Below are 20,909 nucleotides of genomic sequence, written 5' to 3'. Positions count from 1 at the left end.
TCACCAGAGTGGATTGAGCTCCTTGCCATAGTCTTAACCCTGCCCCTTCTTCCGACTGGATGTTTGGCTCTACACCAGCCAATCACCACCCTCGATCTTCAGCCGCCCTCTCCAAGTGGTGTAGTTTCCAACTCAGTCACTGGTAAGTGGTAAACCTTTTTCTTAGAAGAACCCTGGCTTCATTATGCTAGCAATAAATAAACCCATAGGACTCCTCTGTTAGGAAGGTTTACTAGTTCTGCCGAGTTAACTTATCGGGGTTAGTCAGTCACTAAACCATGTACTTGGCTTGATCTCCAGTTTGTTCCAGGGTGGAACGCTACTGGGCTTAATCCCTCATTCGCTCATGCACATTCAGTGATTTTATGTTCTCTCATCTCCTTTTTTTAACTTATTCAAAGTTAGTGATTGTTTTATAAACCATAATAAAGTCAATTAAGAATGTACGGGAGATTCTGAGAGTCTGTGTGTGTATGTTTACTCTACTATGCAAGAAGATGAACTAACTAATAACTGAAAGTAGAACTGTGTAAGTTCCCCTCATGAACATTGAAAAAACAGGTATGGACATGTTGGTGATCCAAAGTGCAGTGGTGTGCTGTGTGTCTGACAGTTAGGTATCCATGCAGTCATTTCTCTCTGATGTAGTGCTGAAGGAGCTGATGTGTTATCCTCCTGCATATGCAAGAATTCAGGTAGAAAGGGTTCTTACAGTCAAGGAAAACCTGGAGAAGTCATGCAATTGTAAAGTACCATTTTCCAGGCCTGGAGAAATCATCAAATTCGGTAAGTCCATTGAAAATTTTGGAAAAGTCATGAAATTAGACTTTTACATAGGGGCATAGGCAGGACATGCCACCGAATTTGAGTGTTTCCTTCCCCTACCTCCAATAGTTAAACAGTGTGGTAACTACTGTATAGTTGGAATAATGTGTCTCGGCCCGAGTCAGAAACGTTCCCATTGACAGAGCACACTCAGTTAGGAACCATTTGCTGAATTTCACAAAATGTGGATTGGATAAGAATTGCGGACTGGACCTCTAGTGGCCTCTGAGGGTGTGTAGTTATTTTTTCTGGGGGTACAGGGATGGGCAGTATTTGTGAATTAGAAATGTGTCTAATATGTACTGTATTTCAAATACAAAGTAGTATTTTGTCATTTGTATTTTATTGGGTTGAAGAACATTTTACTTTCTACTTTATAGGTGTGTATATATGTAGTTTAAAAATACTGCCAAATATTTTTGGTAAAACCAATACATTTAGTGCAAAACAATGAAAATAGCCTCGGACTGGTGCTGACAGTAATTTGCCCAGACTTGTGATCAGAATTTTGAATTTTGAGAAGATGATCCAGTGCAAGATGAATAACATGTAGGTTGTTCACACACACAACACTCCCTCTCTCACACCAACCCACACTCACTCAACCACATGGTTACTTGTTCACCCACACTTATAAGTTTGCCTCCCTGTTTTTGGTAGAACTTTTGAACAGCTTTGACTGTGGTGTGCGTCCTCCAAAGCTGATGGTACACAAGGCACCTTTCTGAGCAATGTTGCTGGGCAATGTTACCGAGTATTATTGTTCTGGCATGTTCCCTTTGATATTGGGCAAATTGTTTTTCTTGAGAACTTTAATCATCAATAGGCTAATTAACATGATTATCCAATCGGAACACATGGAACTGGTTATGTGGTTGCCCTGCTCAAAAAGTTGCCCCATGTATCACCTAAAGCAATATCAAGCATTCCGGACATGCACTGACAATGTCAGGTAATTTATTCTCCATATTATATGCCAGTGTACCATGAGTTTGAAGTGAATTTCAAGGTAGTAGAACTGCTTTGAGTTGCTTTAAGCTTGTGACTTTGAGTACATCTCTGATACAGTATTTAGGCTACAAGATGTAACAGGCGGGTCAGCATAGTTGATCTGTTGACTAGATTTATGGCATGTCTCGTAGGCAGAGAAAAGCTGTTGCTCTCAAACATTGCCCACTTAGTCTGTACTGAGGAAGGACTAGATTAAACAAACAGATATGGAAGGTTTGTAGGAAGTAATTTCATGTTCCCTTTAAAGATTTTGAAAATATAAAAATACAGTATTTTACTTTGATACATGGTGTGGCTACTGTATTTTGTTACTGTAACTTGTAATTTATTTTGAGACACTTCAAATGAGGGTATTTTATATTTTGAGGTATTTTTGATCCATTCCTGTGTGGGTGTTGCCCCCACACCATGACACCACCCAAACACCTATCACGATAGCTTTACATAAAACCATGACACCAGCCAAACACCTGTCACATGATGGCTTTACATAAGAGCCAGTTTATACTGTATGGAAGTGATGCTTTGTGTTGGTGAGTGGTACTGCCACATGTGTGTGTGGCTTACAGGGCAGGCTGCTGTGGCTAAACCGAGGGCAGAAGTCCTGTTGAGACTCATTACAGTCAAACCCACAACTCGTGGCTAGACCGAGGGCAGAAGTCCTGTTGAGACTCATTACAGTCAAACCCACAACTCTCCTTACAGTCAAACCCACAGCTCTCCTTACAGTCAAACCCACAACTCTCCTTACAGTCAAACCCACAGCTCTCCTTACAGTCAAACCCACAACTCTCCAGTCAAACTCACAGCTCTCCTTACAGTCAAACCCACAACTCTCCAGTCAAACCCACAACTCTGCTTACAGTCAAACCCACAACTCTCCAGTCAAACCCACAACTCTCCAGTCAAACCCACAACTCTGCTTACAGTCAAACCCACAACTCTCCAGTCAAACCCACAGCTCTCCAATCAAACCCACAGCTCTCCTTACAGTCAAACCCACAGCTCTCCTTACAGTCAAACCCACAGCTCTCCAGTCAAACCCACAACTCTCCTTACAATCAAACCCACAGCTCTCCAGTCAAACCCACAGCTCTCCTTACAGTCAAACCCACAGCTCTCCTTACAGTCAAACCCACAGCTCTCCAGTCAAACCCACAACTCTCCTTACAGTCAAACCTACAGCTCTCCAGTCAAACCCACAGCTCTCCTTACAGTCAAACCCACAGCTCTCCTTACAGTCAAACCCACAGCTCTCCTTACAGTCAAACCCACAGCTCTCCAGTCAAACCCACAACTCTCCTTACAATCAAACCCACAGCTCTCCTTACAGTCAAACCCACAGCTCTCCAGTCAAACCCACAGCTCTCCTTACAGTCAAACCCACAGCTCTCCAGTCAAACCCACAACTCTCCTTACAATCAAACCCACAGCTCTCCTTACAGTCAAACCCACAGCTCTCCAGTCAAACCCACAACTCTGCTTACAGTCAAACCCACAACTCTCCAGTCAAACCCACAGCTCTACTTACAGTCAAACCCACAGCTCTCCTTACAGTCAAACCCACAGCTCTCCAGTCAAACCCACAACTCTGCTTACAGTCAAACCCACAGCTCTCCTTACAGTCAAACCCACAGCTCTCCTTACAGTCAAACCCACAGCTCTCCTTACAGTCAAACCCACAGCTCTCCAGTCAAACCCACAACTCTCCAGTCAAACCCACAGCTCTCCTTACAGTCAAACCCACAGCTGCTTCTTACCCATCCTCTGACACATAGAGATGTTGGACAGGTTGAAGGAGATTTTTCCCCTACTAAGGGACCTGAAATAGGGGTGTCGGTAGAGTGGGCTGGGCTAGTAACCTGCACAGTTCTGGGTTCAGTACCCTTGAGCAAGGCACTCAATCTTGAATTGCTCTGGGGAGACTGGCCCTTAAATAATTGACTTAAATGTAAGTTGCTTTGGATAAAAGCATCAGCCAAATAAATAAGTAAGAAATCATCTTGGACACTGGTGCTTGCTTTTGTCATCTTGTGTGCCATCTTTTTGTGTTTGTTGTGTTTCATTACTGTAGCCTGGAATCACTGACTCTTCAGATGCATGTGCTATTTTAGGGAGTCACCTCCTCCTTCACCTCCTCCTCTTTGATTTCCCCTATGCTACAGCCAGGTGTGTGGCTAGCGCTCCTCCTCTTTGATTTTTCCCCTATGCTACAGCCAGGTGTGTGGCTAGTGAGTGAGTGGGTCAGTGGCAGACCTGGGGCATGAGAGACGCTCTCTGATGGGCTGAGGAGGAGAGAGAGAGGAGAAAGGAGGAGGAGGAGAGCTGGGAGGAGGAAAGAGAGAGTGAAGTATAGGGGGGGAGGAACAGAGAGAGGATGAAGAAGAGAGAGGAGGAGGAGGAGAGAGAGACGAGGACAGAGAGAGGAGGAGAGGATGGTCCACGGGCTGGCTCTTAGCCAATCATGAGACAGACAGCAAGCTCCGGCTGGAACTCGGAACCTTTAATGCAAATGAGGCAGAGAGCATCATCATCATCATCAAACTCCTGTGTGTCATACCAGGAAGAGACAGCAGCCGGCAAGCAGCAGCCGCTACTGCAGAGAGAGAGAGAGAGTTAGAGGGAGAGAGATAGAGAGACTGGATCTGGGGCTGTGCTGTCAAGGTTTTTTTGCGACTCTGCTCCATCCTGCTCAGCTGAAGGTGCACAAGACAGAGAGGGACAGAGACCGAGAGGAGAGGAGCGAGAGGAGGAGGAATGCCCTCTCCTCTCATCCTCCTCCCCGGCGAGAGAGCGAGCGCGAGACGTTAGCGGATCATCTCAGAGGTTTCTGCAACCTTCCGCTGTCATTGGCACAGGCTGCCTACTTCTGCAGGTAGGCTACCGGCCCCTTCAGTTCTGGAGCCGACCCCACACCAACCAACCCCACACACACACACACACACACACAGGTGCTTCATGGAGGAGGGGGTGGGGGGTGCTGGAAGTGCTACCTCGACTTTTCATCACTCTCATCTTCTCATTATGCTCATACCCTCATTCAATAACTCATTCTGTCATGGACAGCAAGTTAGTGTTATGATAAGTGAGCTACGTAAAAATGTGTGATTCATAAGAAAGAAAAAAATAAAATTGTTGTTTCATGTTCCCACTGCACAGGTTAGATGACTTTGACCTCTTCCATGGCGAACACATTGATAAACTGAACAAAGTTATTTATTAAAAGATCATGGCCGCTGTGAATCACATCCGAAGGGTGTTTTTCATCCCATCTTTATAGACAGTAGGCTACCAGTAACTTATTCACTCCTCTGCCTTGTTGCTGAGGAATGTCCCATTATGTTGGTGCTATGCTAGCCGTTGGCAGTGAGTTAGCACAGCACAACAAAGGACTTAAATGTCCTTAGTCATTAGTCTTATTTTAATCAGTCTCTTTTAGTACACAGGTTATCCATGGCAACAAACAAATACACCATTCACCCTTACATGACATCCTGCACAGCTGTGTTCATGACTTAGGAGTCTGAGGAGTAAGGAGTAAGAAGTAAGTAGTCTGAGCAGGATCAAGTGAATATAACTGACATTATATACAGACATATATTCCTGTGACGATACTGTGTCATCCCAAACTGATGCTATTCAACAGGTCTTAGGTGTTGCTTGACCTCACAGTTTGTCGAAGACTCTTGCTCTGTATGGGGCTGGCGTTTAAAAGCTAGATGGCGCTGCTTCAGCGTGTGATGTGACTGAGGAGAAATTGTCATTGAAAACACCCTCTATGAAAATGACATCATTGTACCTGCTACAATAACTGCGTATCAGTGCGACTGTGTTCCCCTGTGCTAATACAAGTCTTTTGACACAAGCTACCACGTTAGAAAATGCATAAGCCCAATTCCTTTAGAAGGTCGCTTCATGCAATAATGGCACCGGTCCTGCATGCTCGCACAGATTAGGCTACCTTACCAGAGGTCATCCGGTGCAGAGGTGTTTTCATAATGTAGGTTAATTGAGATTGCGTTTAACGGCTTTCAAAGTGCAGGCAGTAATTTCAGCAATTGTTGTGCATTGTAGGAAGAAAAAGCTGGAGATCGTAGTTTGCAAAGAAGTCACGTATCTCTCTCTTTCTCTTTCTCTCTCTCTCTCTCTGTGGCTCTACCTCTCTTTCTCTACCTCCCTCCCTCTCACTCCTCTGGTTTTCCTCCCTTCTCCCTGATTGGTTTCCTGCAAAGATAATTGGAGGCAAAATTTGATATGCCCAATATCATGGACAGCAATGACATTTCGCCGGTGTCCGATGTTCCCATGAGAAAGAAAGGGGCCAGTGGCGGTGGATTCTCCCGGCTCGGAGCACCGGGCGTCTCTGGCAACAACTGCACAAGTAGCAGCAGTAGTAGCAAGAGTTGCGTGGAGTCCAAGGCGGAGGACAAAGGGGGTCAAGCCGCCCAGAGATTTAAGTTTGGCGCAGCAAATCACGCCAGCATGGATGAGGCGGACGATGGAGAAGAAGAGTCGAAGTTTCAGCACCCGCGACTGCGCCGAGCCGGTGGCAGCAGCGGCGGTGGTGGAGGAGGTGGAGGTGGAGGAGGCAGCATCCGGATGAAAAACTTTACGCCAGGAGGGGGAGCCGCGTCTACGGCGCGTAAGAGGTCCAGCATCAACGAGCTGCCTTCTGCGCAAGGGGAGCAAGCAGCCACTTCCTCCGACGCCGCCGTAGCAACCAAACCGTCTGCAGCTCCGACGACGTGCCAGGCGGGACATGCTGCCCCGCGAAACGAGCCCGTCAGAAGCGGGGACGGGCGAGCGAACACTACCGTAGTAGCGGTCACGGTAGAGGCGACGCATGGTCCAGGTGATGGAAGCACCAGCACGGGTCTAGCCTCCAGCATGAAATGCAACAAAAACGGGGAATGCCGGAGGGACTCCGGGACTGGGAGCCTCCGTTCAATCATGTCCAAGCCGGACAAGCAGGGCCGGGCGGAGGACGGCAGCAAGCCCGGCGTCTGTAACTCCAGCACTGCCAGCATGGACGGGATGACCACACCTGTCGGGTCCTTGACGCTGGGCCACGGGGGCGACACGGCCGGAGGCAACACCCCGGTCTCCGGTGGGGTGCCTGAGAAAAAGGACTCGAAAGTCTCCTTCTCTAACGCGCCCAGCCGGAAAGCCTCGTCATCGGTGCACGGCGCAACGCATCCCGGGGCCCAGCAGCCGCGGAATTCCGTTACCTTCCAAAAGACAGAGGATGGACCGGCGATCGTGGCGGCGGCCGCGGAGGACACCGACGCTGGGGGCAGCCAGGCGAGTTTCATGCAGCGCCAGTTCAGTAGTATGCTACAGCCAGGAGTTAACAAATTCTCCTTGCGCATGTATGGAAGCCAAAAGGCGGTGGAGAGGGAACAGGAGCGAGTCAAGTCGGCGGGGAACTGGATTATTCACCCGTACAGTGACTTCAGGTAAGCCTCGAATGCACTCCTGTCATAGCCTACTCATCACCTAGAGCCAGAGGAAGTTAGTGTTTGGGTCTGAGCATGTTTGAGCTCATCAACAAGTTTGGTGTGTTGCGCTGTTGTGTGAGTGAGATGGCGTTGAGTTTTAGGCTAGGGTACCCATACTTGACCTAGGCTACCGAGAAGTAGGGGCTGGGTAGTGCTAACTCCTCCTTTCCCATCCCCACGGCCATGCAGCCCCAGTTAAGAAGTTGCACTCGCTAATTTCTGTTGCTCACTAATAAGACAACAAAGAGGCAGAAAGAGAAAAGCAGGCAGCTGCATAGACAACGACAGCTCAGGAAAACATGGGAGAAAGGGTGCCTGTCAAAGAGCTCATAGGTCGAGACGCCTCAGCAGCAGTATGTAAGGTGCTTCAGTTCAGACTCAGTAGTACTCAGCACGCGGAAATTTATGTCGGTGTTAATGCAGATGACAGCATACGTTAAGCTGTTCATCCGAAGGTCGACTGCCCTCAGTTGCATGTAATGTCTAAAATGTTATCCCCCCACCTTCTTGCTTCTCTCGGAGTCAGGCTACTTTGAATGGTCGACAGCCGCTTATAGCCATTCCTTCAGACTGATGCTGAAGTGTATTTATTTATGGTCGATGCATCTTCCTCTCTCTCAAAAAAGCTAATCTGTCAAGAATACAATCTCATACCCCTCAAAATCGTCCCATCAATACAGTGTCACAGAGTAACACGTGCGATCGACATTATTATGTGAAGAGCCTCGCTGCGCATCCCTGTGTCGAATGGTGGAGGATGCGCTCGCTTCTGTCGGCTAAAGTCACCTTGAGCCAAGTGTGTTAAGGCTACCAGCTAAATGGTTATTTCCACGATGGGCTCCAGTCGCTCGATCCTGAGAGCTTTAAGTCGGGCAATTCAATAGACTGTGTTCGATTTGTCTTTAATCGTTTTAGCCTCCTGAATATAAAAAATAGATGTACATTTCGCCGTCAGACAATAAGATACGGTAGACAATTATAACTGCGACGGGGCGCGTGTTTACAGTTTACAAGTTGTGTGAGGCTGTGCTGAATCTCAGCGCGGCGGGAGCTTTCGTAGACGTTTAGAGAGCATTACCAGCAGTTCGTCAGGTGTGGCTGGTCGGCAGGCTACCTGATTTCAGCACCACAGACGCGGACAGCGCCAACGACCTCAGGCTAGACGGCAGCCAACGCAAACTGCCTAGATTTATGGACCGCGTAGCCTACACTCTTTTCCTACTATTTTTATCACAATACCAGCTCACCATAGGCTATTGTCTGTACATGACTGAGTTAAACAGTTTGACCACAGTCAGATGTCCCCTTCTGTTCATATTGTTCTAATCTGTTCTATGTGTGTGTGTGTGTGTGTGTGTGTGTGTGTGTGTGTGTGTGTGTGTGTGTGTGTGTGTGTGTGTGTGTGTGAGAGAGAGAGAGAGAGAAAGCGAGAGTTCCATGGGCAACTAGTGTTGGTCTCTCGTAATGTTTTGCCATGCGTTCATAATTGCATGTTCGATGAGCAGTCAGACGTTTTGTTTTATTGTCAACAAACCGGACAGGATGTTTTTTGCCATTTGAAGGAGCTTATTATAAAGAATGCGTCAGAGTGTTGTTAGCCCACTCGCGGGCGGACACCACACAGTAGTTAGCCAAGGGCCACGCTCGTTAACCGCATAGTCAGCAGCATCGTCATACGACGTAGCACCCTACGTAAAGCCCAGCAGTGTCCTTTGTCCACGTGTGTGTGTGTTTTAACCAAGCCACATTAATACGCTTAAATAGTACACCATGTGAAAGACGACGTTGCATCTAATTGTTCGCGTGTTTGGCTGCATCTGCCACGCGCTTCGGGAGTTCGTTGCATCAGTCAGCGATAGGCTATGACTCAGCAGCAGTGCACCTCGCGCCGGAGACGTGACCTTGAGTTTCTACCTGCGGTATTCGGCGCGCGGGCGCCCATTCTTTTCTCCGGATAGGGCACTTTATCTCCATATATAACTGCAGAGTTCGTCCAGAGAGATGTACGAGTTGAGGCGAGGGGCTATTGTCACTGACACAGGCTTGTTTTGCACATTTCCTTCTAGGGAGGGTCATATAAGGTTTCCGGCTTGTTTTCAAATAAGGAAGACGACGAGGAATGTTTTGTGCTATGCGCAATCAGACCCATCTTTTCAACAGTAAAGCAAGCCTTTTTAGAGAGTGAATGGACACGTTCAATCACTATATCACGTCTTTCAAGATTTAGCTGACTTCACTTACAGTACAACCATTTTCTTGTTCTGGATATTTTCTTAATAAATGTATAAATTGATAAATAAACAAATACATATATGTCAGGCACTCAAGCAGGGTTGTGCAAGCCATAAATGTGCCTGAAAATAAATAAGATAGGCCTACACCTTGTCTGAGTTGCTAAGTGCTGTCTGAGTTATTGTCTCTCGCAGTGTTGTTTGGGCTGTCATCTGTCAGTTGTGAAGGCTCAGGGCCAGAAGTGGAGTGGCCCACAGAGCCGTACAGTCTTTACCCCGGCTGAGCCCTGGCTTTAGGCCTGCTGCTGCTCATCCTGGAGTGCATCGGGGTAGGCCAGTTCAGAGCCAGGTTAGTTCCAGTTTAGGGCCAGGTTAGTTCCAGTTCAGGGCCAGATCAGAGCCATATCAGGGCTAGGTTAGTTCCAGTTCAGGGCCAGATCTGGGGACCAAGTTAGTTCCAGTTTAGTTCCAGATCAGGGCCAGATCAGTCAGCAGTTCTCAACCTTGTTTCTGTAAGGGCTCAGATATGTGTGTCTCCCTCCATTCCTCTCTTTCTTTGTGCTCCTTTCCTCATATCACTTAATTCTCTCCTATTCACACATTCCTTCCCTTCTCTCTCTCTTTCTCTTTCTTTCTTTCTCTTCTCTCCATTTCCTCCTCTCTCCTCCCCCTCACATTCCTTCCTCTTTGTCTCTCTCTCTCTCCTCCATCATCATTCTCTCTCTCCCCTTCTTTGCCCTCACACTCTCTTCTCCTTTCATCACCCATGTCTTCCATCATCCCTCTCTCCCATCACTCCTCTCCCACTCTCTCTCTTTCACACATCTCTCCCTCCCTCTCTCTCATCTCACGTTGTCATCTCTCTCTCCTTTATTTCTATCTCTCTCTCTCATCTCTCCTGTGTCTGTATTATCCATCTCAACCCTCCCCCACCTACCTCCCTTCCCCCCATGACTCACACTATCTCCCTTTTACCCTTCTCCCTCTCCCCCACTCAACCCTCTCTCTCTCTCTTTCACACATATATTTCTTCTCTTTTTTCCCTCATCTACTCCTGTCTTCTCTTCCCTCCCCCTTCTCTTCTCTTCTCTTCTTCTCTATTCTCTTCTGTCTGTATCCCATCTTTCTTCTCTTTCTTCCCTCCTCTTCTTCTGTTCTTACTTCACTCACGTGCCTCTTGGACACCCCCATTATGTTCTATGCACACCGTCTCTCTTTCCCACATCCTTTCTTTCTATCTCTCCTGTGTGATCTCACTCACTCACCCCATTCCCACGTCACCCCTCTCTGGCTGGCTGCCATGCATCCTCCTCTTCTCTCTTATCACCCTGCTTTCCAACCATCCATCTTCTCATCACACCCTGGTCACTCTCTCTCTGTTTCTTCTCCATACATCCTTTCTTCCTCACTCCCCCCCCCTCTCTCTTTCCCCTCCTCTCTAAATCACTCCACTCCTTTCTCCTCTTATTTTCTCCTCCTCTCTCCTGTGGTCCTCTGTGTCCCCCTCCTCTCCTCTTCCCTCTTCTCCTCATCCCCCCCTCCTTCTCTCCTCCCTCCCCTTCCTCCCTCTCTCCTCTCCTCCTCTCCTCCCTCCTCCTCTGATCTCCTCTCTTCTCCCACCTTCTGGTCAGGTTCTACTGGGACTTCACCATGCTGCTGTTCATGGTGGGCAACCTGATCATCATCCCCGTGGGCATCACCTTCTTCAAGGACGAGACCACCACGCCCTGGATCATCTTCAACGTGGTCTCTGACACCTTCTTCCTCATGGACCTGGTGCTCAACTTCCGCACCGGCATCATCATGGAGGACAACTCCGACATCATCCTGGACCCCAAGACCATCAAGATGCGCTACCTGAAGACCTGGTTCATTGTGGACTTTGTCTCGTCCATCCCTGTGGATTATATCTTCCTCATCGTGGAGAAGGGCATCGACTCCGAGGTGTACAAGACGGCACGCGCCCTCCGCATCGTCCGCTTCACCAAGATCCTCAGCCTGCTGCGTCTGCTGCGCCTGTCCCGCCTCATACGCTACATCCACCAGTGGGAGGAGGTGAGACATCTGTGTGTGTGTGTGCGTGTGTGCGTGTGTGTGTGTGTGCGTGTGTACTGTACCTGCTGCACATGTCCTGGCTCATATGCTACATCCACCAGTGGGAGGAGGTGAGACAGGTGTGTGTGTGTGTGTGTGTGTGTGTGTGTGCGTGTGCTTATTTGTGTATATATACATATGCGTGTGCACATATGTATATATGTGTGTGTTACGTTGCACTTCACCTGCTCAAGCTTCCCAGACTCATGTGCAACACAGATCCTTGGGACGTTGTGGGAGATGTGTGTGTGTGCTTGTGATTGTGTGTAACAAGAGAGATAAGAGAGAGAGAATCGAAAAAGTTAATAATGTGTGTGTGTGTGTGTGTGTGTGTGTATATGTGTATACTCTGTACAGAAATTAGCACCCCCTAGATATCTGGGAAAAGCCCCCCCCCCCCCCCCACTCTACCTTACAGTGCATCCTGGGGCTACAGTCAGGTTATTGGAAGAGGACAAGAGAGACGTGGATCATTAAAAGTCTGCATTGTTACTGTAATAGATGAGATGAGTGTTCAGTTTGGCCCCTGATGAAAAGCTCCTGCTTTCAGAAGCCTCTCCCCCCATACACTCTAAGTCTACTGATGAGCGCCCATGGGGAGCAGCCTGTCTTTGTTTTGGTGTTAGGTCCAGGGTAAAGCTGCCTGTGATCATGAAGAGCTATAATTCTCTTGATGCCCGTTAGAACATTTGGGCTCTCACCGGAACTTTTCCCAGCCGTTCTAAATATCTTTCTTTAGACTCAAATAAGGCTGCTATCCCTCAGAACTTGTCTTTTAAGTGCACTTGGCACTAATAAGCCTCATGCATAAAGAAAATCGGTGTAAAATGAGGAGTGTAGATGCAGTTTGAGTTTTATGAGGAGATCTGGCATGTTCTCTGGAGGCTGATCGTGTAAGAGAGCGAGCTCAGGGCAGGCGTAGGGTCCAGTACTGGTCTCTCACACAGCTGCCAGGGTTGTCATAATTGCCCTACAGACTCCTATCCCTCAGCCAGTCAGTCAGTGCGGGTATGGACTGAGTGTTTGGCATGGGCTCAGCGTTTGCTTTGTGTGGAGGCGGATCACTAAAGGATTATGGGCCATATGCTTGTTGTACCTTTGTGTTGTTTTTCAGCCCGCACATTTGCTAATAGAGCGGCAGAGGATGATGAGCTCAGGCAGGACACAAACACAACTCCAAGACTCCTATGCCAACAGCTGTCTAATCAGAGCCGGTCCGGATCACCATCAGACCAGAGCCAGACCAGAGCCAGATCAGAGCAGCATTAGAGCCATATCAGAGCCAGATCAGAGCCAGATAAGGGCCCCGTGAGAGGCTCCATGCAAGAGGCAGCTAAAATGTGTGTGTGAGAGTGTAGTATAGGTGTACTAGTATGTGTGTGTAGTATTGTGTAGCAAACTGAGAGGAACCCTGACACAGCTGGCTTGAGTCTGGCCCAGACCCGGTCCACATCTCTGGCTCAGCTTGGCTGCCGTCTGACTCAGTGCTGTTTGCCCGTCGCTGCTTTTCATTCCCCCTAGTGTTCAAGGCTGCCAGCCCACATCAGCGCCAGCCTCGCGTGCGTCAGAGCGCAGTGGTGGGGTTCAGCACGGAAGCTCAGGGCAACTAGGCATCACAGAGCCTCCAAACAGGACACCTCATGTGCCAGACTACTCTAGAATGGCTCTGCTGTAAGTGCTCTAGAATGGCTCTGCTGTAAGTGCTCTAGAATGGCTCTGCTGTAAGTGTTCTAGAATGGCTCTGCTGTAAGTGTTCTAGAATCTGGAGCCAGAAAGATTTTTGTAAGGGCTGTGACAAGGGCTCTGCTTTAAGTGCTCTAGAATGGCTCTGCTGTAAGTGTTCTAGAATGGCTCTGCTATAAGTGCTCTAGAATGGCTGTGCTGTAAGTGTTCTAGAATGGCTGTGCTGTAAGTGTTCTTGAATGGCTCTGCTGTAAGTGTTCTAGAGTGGCTCTGCTGTGAGTGTTCTAGAATGGCTCTGCTATAAGTGCTCTAGAATGGCTGTGCTGTAAATGTTCTTGAATGTCTGCTGTAAGTGTTCTAGTGCTCTGGCCTAGCCCGTGGTCTGGTCCTGATCTAGCTCTGGTCTGTCCTTGAACTGGTGCTGACCTGGCCCTGGTCTGGTGCGGGTTTAGTGTATACGTGGCTGAGGAAGGCTGTTTCTCTTCCATAATAAGCCCCTGTCTGTGCTCAGTGGCATGAGAGGCTGTGTGAGGTGTCAAGGCGGCTCTGTAGTCCCTGCCAGTGATCAGAGCAGCATGTGTGTGAACCTCAATCAGCAGCTCAGTCAGTCATCAGCCTCTAGTCTGATGTATCGACACATCGTCCAAACAGTTTGAACAGGTTACGCCTCCTCTTCAGGGTCAGGAGACAGGAGCCTTTTCATGATGGATATCACTGTACTACACACACGCACGCAAGCAAGCACGCACACATGCATACATACACACACACACACACACAGGCACATGCACAGACACACACACACAACACACAACGGATCACTGTCCCATGCCATGTGTCCACACACACACACAAACACACAACGGATCACTGTCCCATGCCATGTGTCCACACACACACACAAACACACAACGGATCACTGTCCCATGCCATGTGTCCACCCTGCTTCGAGCGATTCTCCAATAAGCACATACACACACACACACACACACACACCCACACTTAAACAAGATGGATCACTGCATCTGCTGATGGCATCTCCATACTGATGAGAGCAGGACAACAGGGGTGCGACTATCTCACTTCCTGTCACTCAAACACATTCTCTGATTGGACAGGGGCAGTGGATGATTGACAGCTGGGGAGAAGAAGGGGCAGGGGGCCCTTAGAGGGCAAACGGATGATTGGTTAAAAGTAAAGGGGTTGACCCCCGCCAGACATGTGGGCAGGCAGTGGTTTAAGCCCAGACAGATAAACACACACGGGGTCGGGCCTGTCTGTCAGACTGAGAGTGGGGGGTGGGGGGGCAGATAAATGTCTAGGAGGGAGATTCCGTAACGCTGATGCGATTCGCTAGGACAGCGTGTTTGGATTCGGAAAGCTGTCGTGATTGACTCGGCCAAACAAGCGGCCTCGCCAGCTTTTGATTGACTGCTGTCACAAACTGTCACTTTCTGAGGGCAGTTCATATTCTGAACTATTTGGACAGTACTACACGTTGCTCTGGACTGTGTCAGTAGATTCAAATGTCTTTGTGTGTCCTCTCCTCTGCTGAGAGCTGATGTGGTGGCCATGCCCTTTAAAGTGCTCTTAGACCTCTCTTTGTCTCTTTGTTGTGTTTGTCATGGCATGTCCTTGCTATTACTTTATTAATGTATTTATTCTTTAAAAAGGACATATTGACTGCTTATTTGTATAGTAGTCCAGATGACTCCATAAAGTCCGCTGCTATCACATGGACATCAGACGCGTCCTCCAGTGGCAGGCGCCCTCCCCCCCACCCATCCCGAATCTGTTTAGGCGCGCCCGATAAGAGCCCAACCTCGGCACGGCACAAGAACAAACACATTCTTTTCAATTAGGCAGCCAAAGGCAGAGCAGTCATACCAACGCCACTAACAGAGTCAGCCGGAGCCACAGCCATTTAGACCCATCAACGCCTAATAAGTCATAATCAGAGTCATTAGCTATGACTTACTCGATCACCCACAGTATGCTAATGTATTAGAACTCCTAGCTGTGTATAGAAGGTTTCCGTTAATCTCTCAGTTCAGTTTGTGCGGGCTGATCAACGGCACATTCACTGTGTCTGGCCGGTTTGCTGGCCAGTGTCCCTGTACCCCCTGCCTTTGCGGCGTGACTCGTCGGACGTATTGTGCTGACTTGAGGAGTTCTGCTCTCGTGATGAAGCCGCTTTGTACCCGACTGGCACGCGCTGGCACGAGCTGGCACGCACTGGCCTTCATTCAGGCCACAGCATTTTGCACTGACCTTTGTGTAATTGCTTTTTTTGAGAACACGACTTATGGGCAAAAGATGAGAGAAAGAGAGAGAGAGAGAGAGAGAGAGAGAAATAAATAGATGAGATTTGCTGCCTCAAAAATCAAGTGAGGTCAGGGTTGAGTGTGGCCGGTCAGCTATGCTTTGTTGATGGATGACCATCCCGGTGGTAAGTGCTGGTGGGGGCACTATTAACAGAAGCTCTGCTTATTAGAAAGCTGCGACTCCAAAAACAGCACAGCAGTGTCTGTCCTTCTGAACAGTGAGAGCTGGATCTCAGTGACATAGGATTTATATTTTGTTTGTCTTTTGTGTTCAAAGCGCTCCATTTTGATTAGTAACATGACAGGATCCTGCGTGCAACAGCTGTGTGAGTCAGCAGAAGTGATGGCGAGAGATGGTGAGATATGAGAGAATGCCGCCCGCTGTGGTGCGAGCGCGTCACCCGAGCAGTGTACAGCTGTGCTGTGCAGAGCGGAGCAGAGGCGCTGTCCTTGGTGCTGATCGCCTGCGCATGCTCTCTGTCAGCGCGCCACAGACATGATTTTATTAGTGCCGCTTTTTCCTGAGGACGCCGCGCCTCCACAAACCTAATTTAACCACTCAAGTCACCGCCGGTTTCTGTAACCACGGCAATCCCTGTCATGAACATTAACTCAATTACCTGATGTGGAGGGGCCGTGTTCAATGCAGAAATGACACTAAAGCTGATTGCAGACTGTGAGGAACACCTGGGTATGATGGGGATGTAGCGAAAAACTCAAAAACTAAAGAGATGGGAATGTCTGATGACACGGCATCACCACTAAACATCTGTTTGGAAACATCTCAGAAACCTCACAAGAATTTGTTTTTTCTTGTCCTTTATTTCTTTGTCATGCCCCCCTCTCCTCTCACTGTACCAGTGCAGATCTGGGCGGCTGTAATTGCTCGAACCCTGAGCTAATCCGTTGTCATTATGTTTTCTCAGCTCCTCCGGTTCTCCATGTCAATCCAAAGCCCCATTTGCGGCAGGAAAGATTAGCCTAACGGGCGTTTACTTAAGCACGGCGCCCTGCTGCGGCGGCGGACGCTCCGGTCCCAGCCAGCCACCGGCGGCCGGAAGGAAAAGCGGATTAATTAAAGGAGTGAAGAGAGACGAGCGGCCGCGTATGGAACAGAACTGCTGGAGTACATGACAAGAGTGAAACAGTGAGACGGGGCGCCAATGAGGGACAAGCAAATAGCGCTGTCATGGCTGGAGGAGGGAAAGGGAGACAGGAGGGACAGGAAAATGAAGGAGGAGAATATCAAGGACTATTGGAGCATAGAGAGGCACAGGAGGGAGGGAAGAGAAGAAAAGTACAGGGACTATTAGGGAGGAGAATAGGGACTATCAGGGAGGAGAACAGGGACTATCAGGGAGAAGAACAGGGACTATCAGGGAGGAGAACAGGGACTATCAGGGAGGAGAACAGGGACTATCAGCATAGAGCTGCCAGGCTCATTTGATTTATCATTGATGAGCCTGGCAACACACACAAGGATGCTCACACTGTCTTTTTCTCTCTATCGCTCACACACAGACACATTCAAACACACACACACACACACACACACACACACACACAAACACTCAGAGATAACCATGAAATGAAGAGCCAGATCAGAAAGAACAGTCTCCTGAAGCCATTTGTGATTATATGATTATAACATTTTATGAAGGTCTTCTTAGTCAGTTCAAAAGAGCTACAGTAAGGAGTTATACTGCAGGGCTAGCTCACCAAGGCCAGTGTTCACCTGCTACGTGTTAGGGCTTTGTGACCAGGAAAGCAATCCCTCTGTGTCCCGATGCACACTTGTACTGTACAGTATGTGTGTACAATGTGTGAAACGTGTGGGCAGCGTGCAGCACTGGTAAGGCCCACTCAGACCTCAGTTGAGTTCTACCAGTCTGCTTCTGATGTGGGCAAAAATACAATCCAGATAGATGCAGTTCAGATCTGGTTTAGACGCTGTTCAGATCTGGTTTAGACGCAGTTCAGATCTGGTTCCGATGCGGTCCAGAGTAATCCCCTGTGTGGATGAGGCTCAAGGTCACGCGTGTCGGGTGCATAGTGATAAGAACAGTGCAGCCATTCCATTCTAATGGCTGAATGAATTATGGCATTTTCAGTGACTCACATTAACTTTGCCTGACCCCTGCAAATGTTAAAAGAGATGAATTATACATGGTGCTGCTGCCAGACTGTAGGCCACTGCCATAGCCTTCCTCCCACTGTCACACCTCAGCCACAGGAGCACGGGCACACCTGCAAGGAGCAGGTGTCATTGAGAGGATGTGTCAGTGTGGCCCCTAGCCATGTATGGCCACTGATTTACACGTGTGCATTCTTAATGGATGATGTGGTTGTATGTGCTTGTTGGAGGAGGCTGCCTTCAGCACACACACACACACACACACACACACACACACATGCTTGCATGCACGCACAAGTTCACTCATGCTACATACTTAGGAATTTGAATGCCTTGACAGCATGCTTGTTACAGGGCACATGTAACGATTACCGGTATAATGGTAAACCGCGATAAAAATGTTGACGATAATAATTACCGTTTTCATTTCAAACATCATGATTATCACTGTTGATTACCGTGGTGTGGAAACCGTGTGTTTAAAAATGTGCACTGTATCATGTAGCCACTCTGCGTCTTTTTATGTTCACGTCCACATTAAATCCATTCCACTCACGTTATCAGGAGGACACAGTAGCCTAAAGTTTTATTTTGAACGCTTACTTTGGTCTCACTCATTGCATCCAAATAACAGAAATAGCAAACTCAAAGTTATGGTAGGGTAAGTTAAGCTATAAGCACATAGCCAATTAAACATGAAGAAAAAAGTGAACGGGACACTTTTTGAAACTATTTCAGCTTGTGTAGGCCTATCATAACCTGACTCCGCCAGATGGATTTGCTCCGCATATCCATCTGGGAACTTTTCATTGAAGAACTTTTGGGAAGGGGCGGACATACTGGTTAGCTGATTGGATAAACCATCTGTCTATCACCACCTTTGTTGGTTATCGACGGGCCAAATGAACAAAGTATTCTTCTAATGCCGTTTAACATACAATTAAGTTAGGTAACGTGACAAACGTTAAGATGTTTTAACTTACCATTTATGAACCTAATCAACGACAATTCCCATCAAGCTGCATGGCTGAGACTCATAGCTTCACAGTTTACCCAGGAATACTTTCTAATTTGAATAAAACTTGCGCGATAGCTATGCTCATCTCTGTGGATGCCGTCATGTTGTTCGTTGCGTCACACCTCAACCCGCCTCAAAGCCAACGCTGATTGGACGTTCCTTTGGTGAACTGCTCCAAATTTTCTTTAACGGAAAGTATCCAGACTGATCTGCGAGTGAAACCCTGAAGCTCGTGAGATCAGGATGGTCTCACGAGGCTAGGCCTATCAGTGCTTTCTGAACATATTGAACACACTTTTAGAAATACGGTGATAATACCGAAAACCGTGATCATTTTGGTCAATATAACCGTGAGGTTAAATATTTTTATACCGTTACATCCCTAGGCACATGTGGTGGTCCCTGGTACTCATGCATTCATGTTACAGGACACATGTGATGGTGCCTGGTACTCATGCATTCATGTTACAATGTTACAAGGCACATGTGGTGGTGCCTGGTACTTATGCATTCATGTTACAGGGCACATGTGGTTGGGCCTGGTACTCATGCATTCATGGTAAATCACTATAGCACCTCAGCTGTAGTATGCATTCGAATTTGCATCACATCCACTCATGCACACACAGACACAGGGTCTGTTCAAAACGGAAGACACCTGCCTGCTGCCTCCCTCCCTACATAGAGAGCTGTCTCACTAGACATGACTTTGGATTGAATGCATCTTTTAAAAATGAGCGTAGCACTCTAGACTATTTAGTTAACACTACGGTATGACGTTAGCAACGGCCTGACGTTAAACTAAATTAGCTTACGTAAGCTAGCAGGCTAACGGTATAAATTTGTTTTACGGCCGGCAGATATATCAGACCAGACGCTATTAATGGTTACAACAATGGCATAATCAGATAGTAAATTGTTTATTTCTCATCTCAAATCTACAAATCTAAGCAAAATAAGGTCACACAAATGACATTTTAAACAGATTCAGCAGCCATTACCGATGTCATCCGCCATGTTTGTTTACCTTTCACAGCTGTTTCAGACGTTGCCGCAAGGGATTATGGGTAGGAGGGAGCATGAACTGTGCATCGATGCTGCCTCCAAAAATGACCGTTATTTGGGAATTCTAAGATATTGTAACGTCGGCGCACAAGACAGTGTTAGCGTTCTCCCGCGCAGGGCATCCTGGGATTCGAGAGCGAACATTTGGGGGGTTTATGTCGTTAATTCTCCTTAGTTTTGAGTGTAATGTTAGCGTCTTTATTGTGACATGTTTCCCTTTTAGTTCTCCCTCGTGTGTGATCCTTTTTGTGTGGGGGGCTGCGTCCTCCCCTGTATGTGTAGTGTGTGTGTCTGCTTGACCTGCCCCGTGTGTATTGTGTTCTGTGTCTGTGTCCCTGCTCTCGTTCTCAGTGAATAAACCTTTTGATTGGACAACTGTGTGGTTCGCTATCAAATCGTTACATTGGTGTCAGAAGCGACTTTCGAACATGGCCTCCGCCCAGCGAGAGAAGCGGGGAGCGGGAGACCTCACCACTGGGTGGAGGCCCACGCAAGAGGATCCAGAGAGAGCCCTTGTAAGGGTTGCTAAGGAGCTTGAGGCCTTCTATCGTTACTGCCGCCGGAGGAGAGGAGCTGTCGCTGGGACCTGCCTGCTGCCATGGGAGGAGATCTGGCCGGAAGAAGCGGTCGCGGAGAAGACGACGCTGGCCTGGGCGCTGACTCCACGGCGAGCCGCGACGCGTGAGCAGAGCCGAGGGAGTGCGGCGAGGAAGATGTTCCTAGTCGGATGGACGGTTGGCGGAGCCGCTGAGGGCAGCGAACTCACGACGGTGGGGCAGCTTCGACGGAAAGGCACTCTGAACTTTAAAAACGTTTGGGTGCGTGTGAGAGGCACCGTGCTGTGTGGGCGCCCGTTCTAGTTGGCCTGTTGGCCGGCACCTTGTGAAAAAAGTTCGTGGTGTGGAGTTCGTTAGCATGGCCATCTCGGGGGTCGTGCCTTCGCTGAGGCCGCGAGAGAGTGCCGGGAGCAGAGCAGGACGGCTCTGTGAGGAGGGACGCCGAAGACGGTAGCTGCAGCGGGAGAGC

The 20,909-nt window shown here is 48.4% G+C and overlaps 1 protein-coding gene across 1 annotated transcript in view; it reads left to right on the top strand.

Annotated features, from left to right (window-relative positions):
• The first annotated feature begins 6,089 nt into the window (after positions 1-6,089).
• The window catches only part of LOC143135178 (potassium/sodium hyperpolarization-activated cyclic nucleotide-gated channel 2-like), an 83,121-nt gene continuing 68,301 nt past the window's right edge, over positions 6,090-20,909 (top strand). Inside the window, exons 1-2 of the mRNA XM_076295902.1 lie at positions 6,090-7,292; positions 11,197-11,620. Of these exons, the coding sequence (XP_076152017.1) occupies positions 6,091-7,292; positions 11,197-11,620 (1,626 nt within the window). The 5' untranslated portion in view covers position 6,090. The remainder of the gene's footprint in view (positions 7,293-11,196; positions 11,621-20,909) is intronic.

This window comes from Alosa pseudoharengus, unplaced genomic scaffold, assembly GCF_046254945.1.
Source record: "Alosa pseudoharengus isolate Yale_2024_CS ecotype anadromous, Long Island Sound unplaced genomic scaffold, YU_APseudo_1.1 YU_APseudo_1.1_scf_2, whole genome shotgun sequence".
NCBI classification, from domain to species: Eukaryota; Metazoa; Chordata; class Actinopteri; order Clupeiformes; family Clupeidae; genus Alosa; species Alosa pseudoharengus.
The sequence above is the reverse complement of the archived record's forward strand: the minus strand, read 5'-3'. Positions and strand labels throughout refer to the sequence as shown.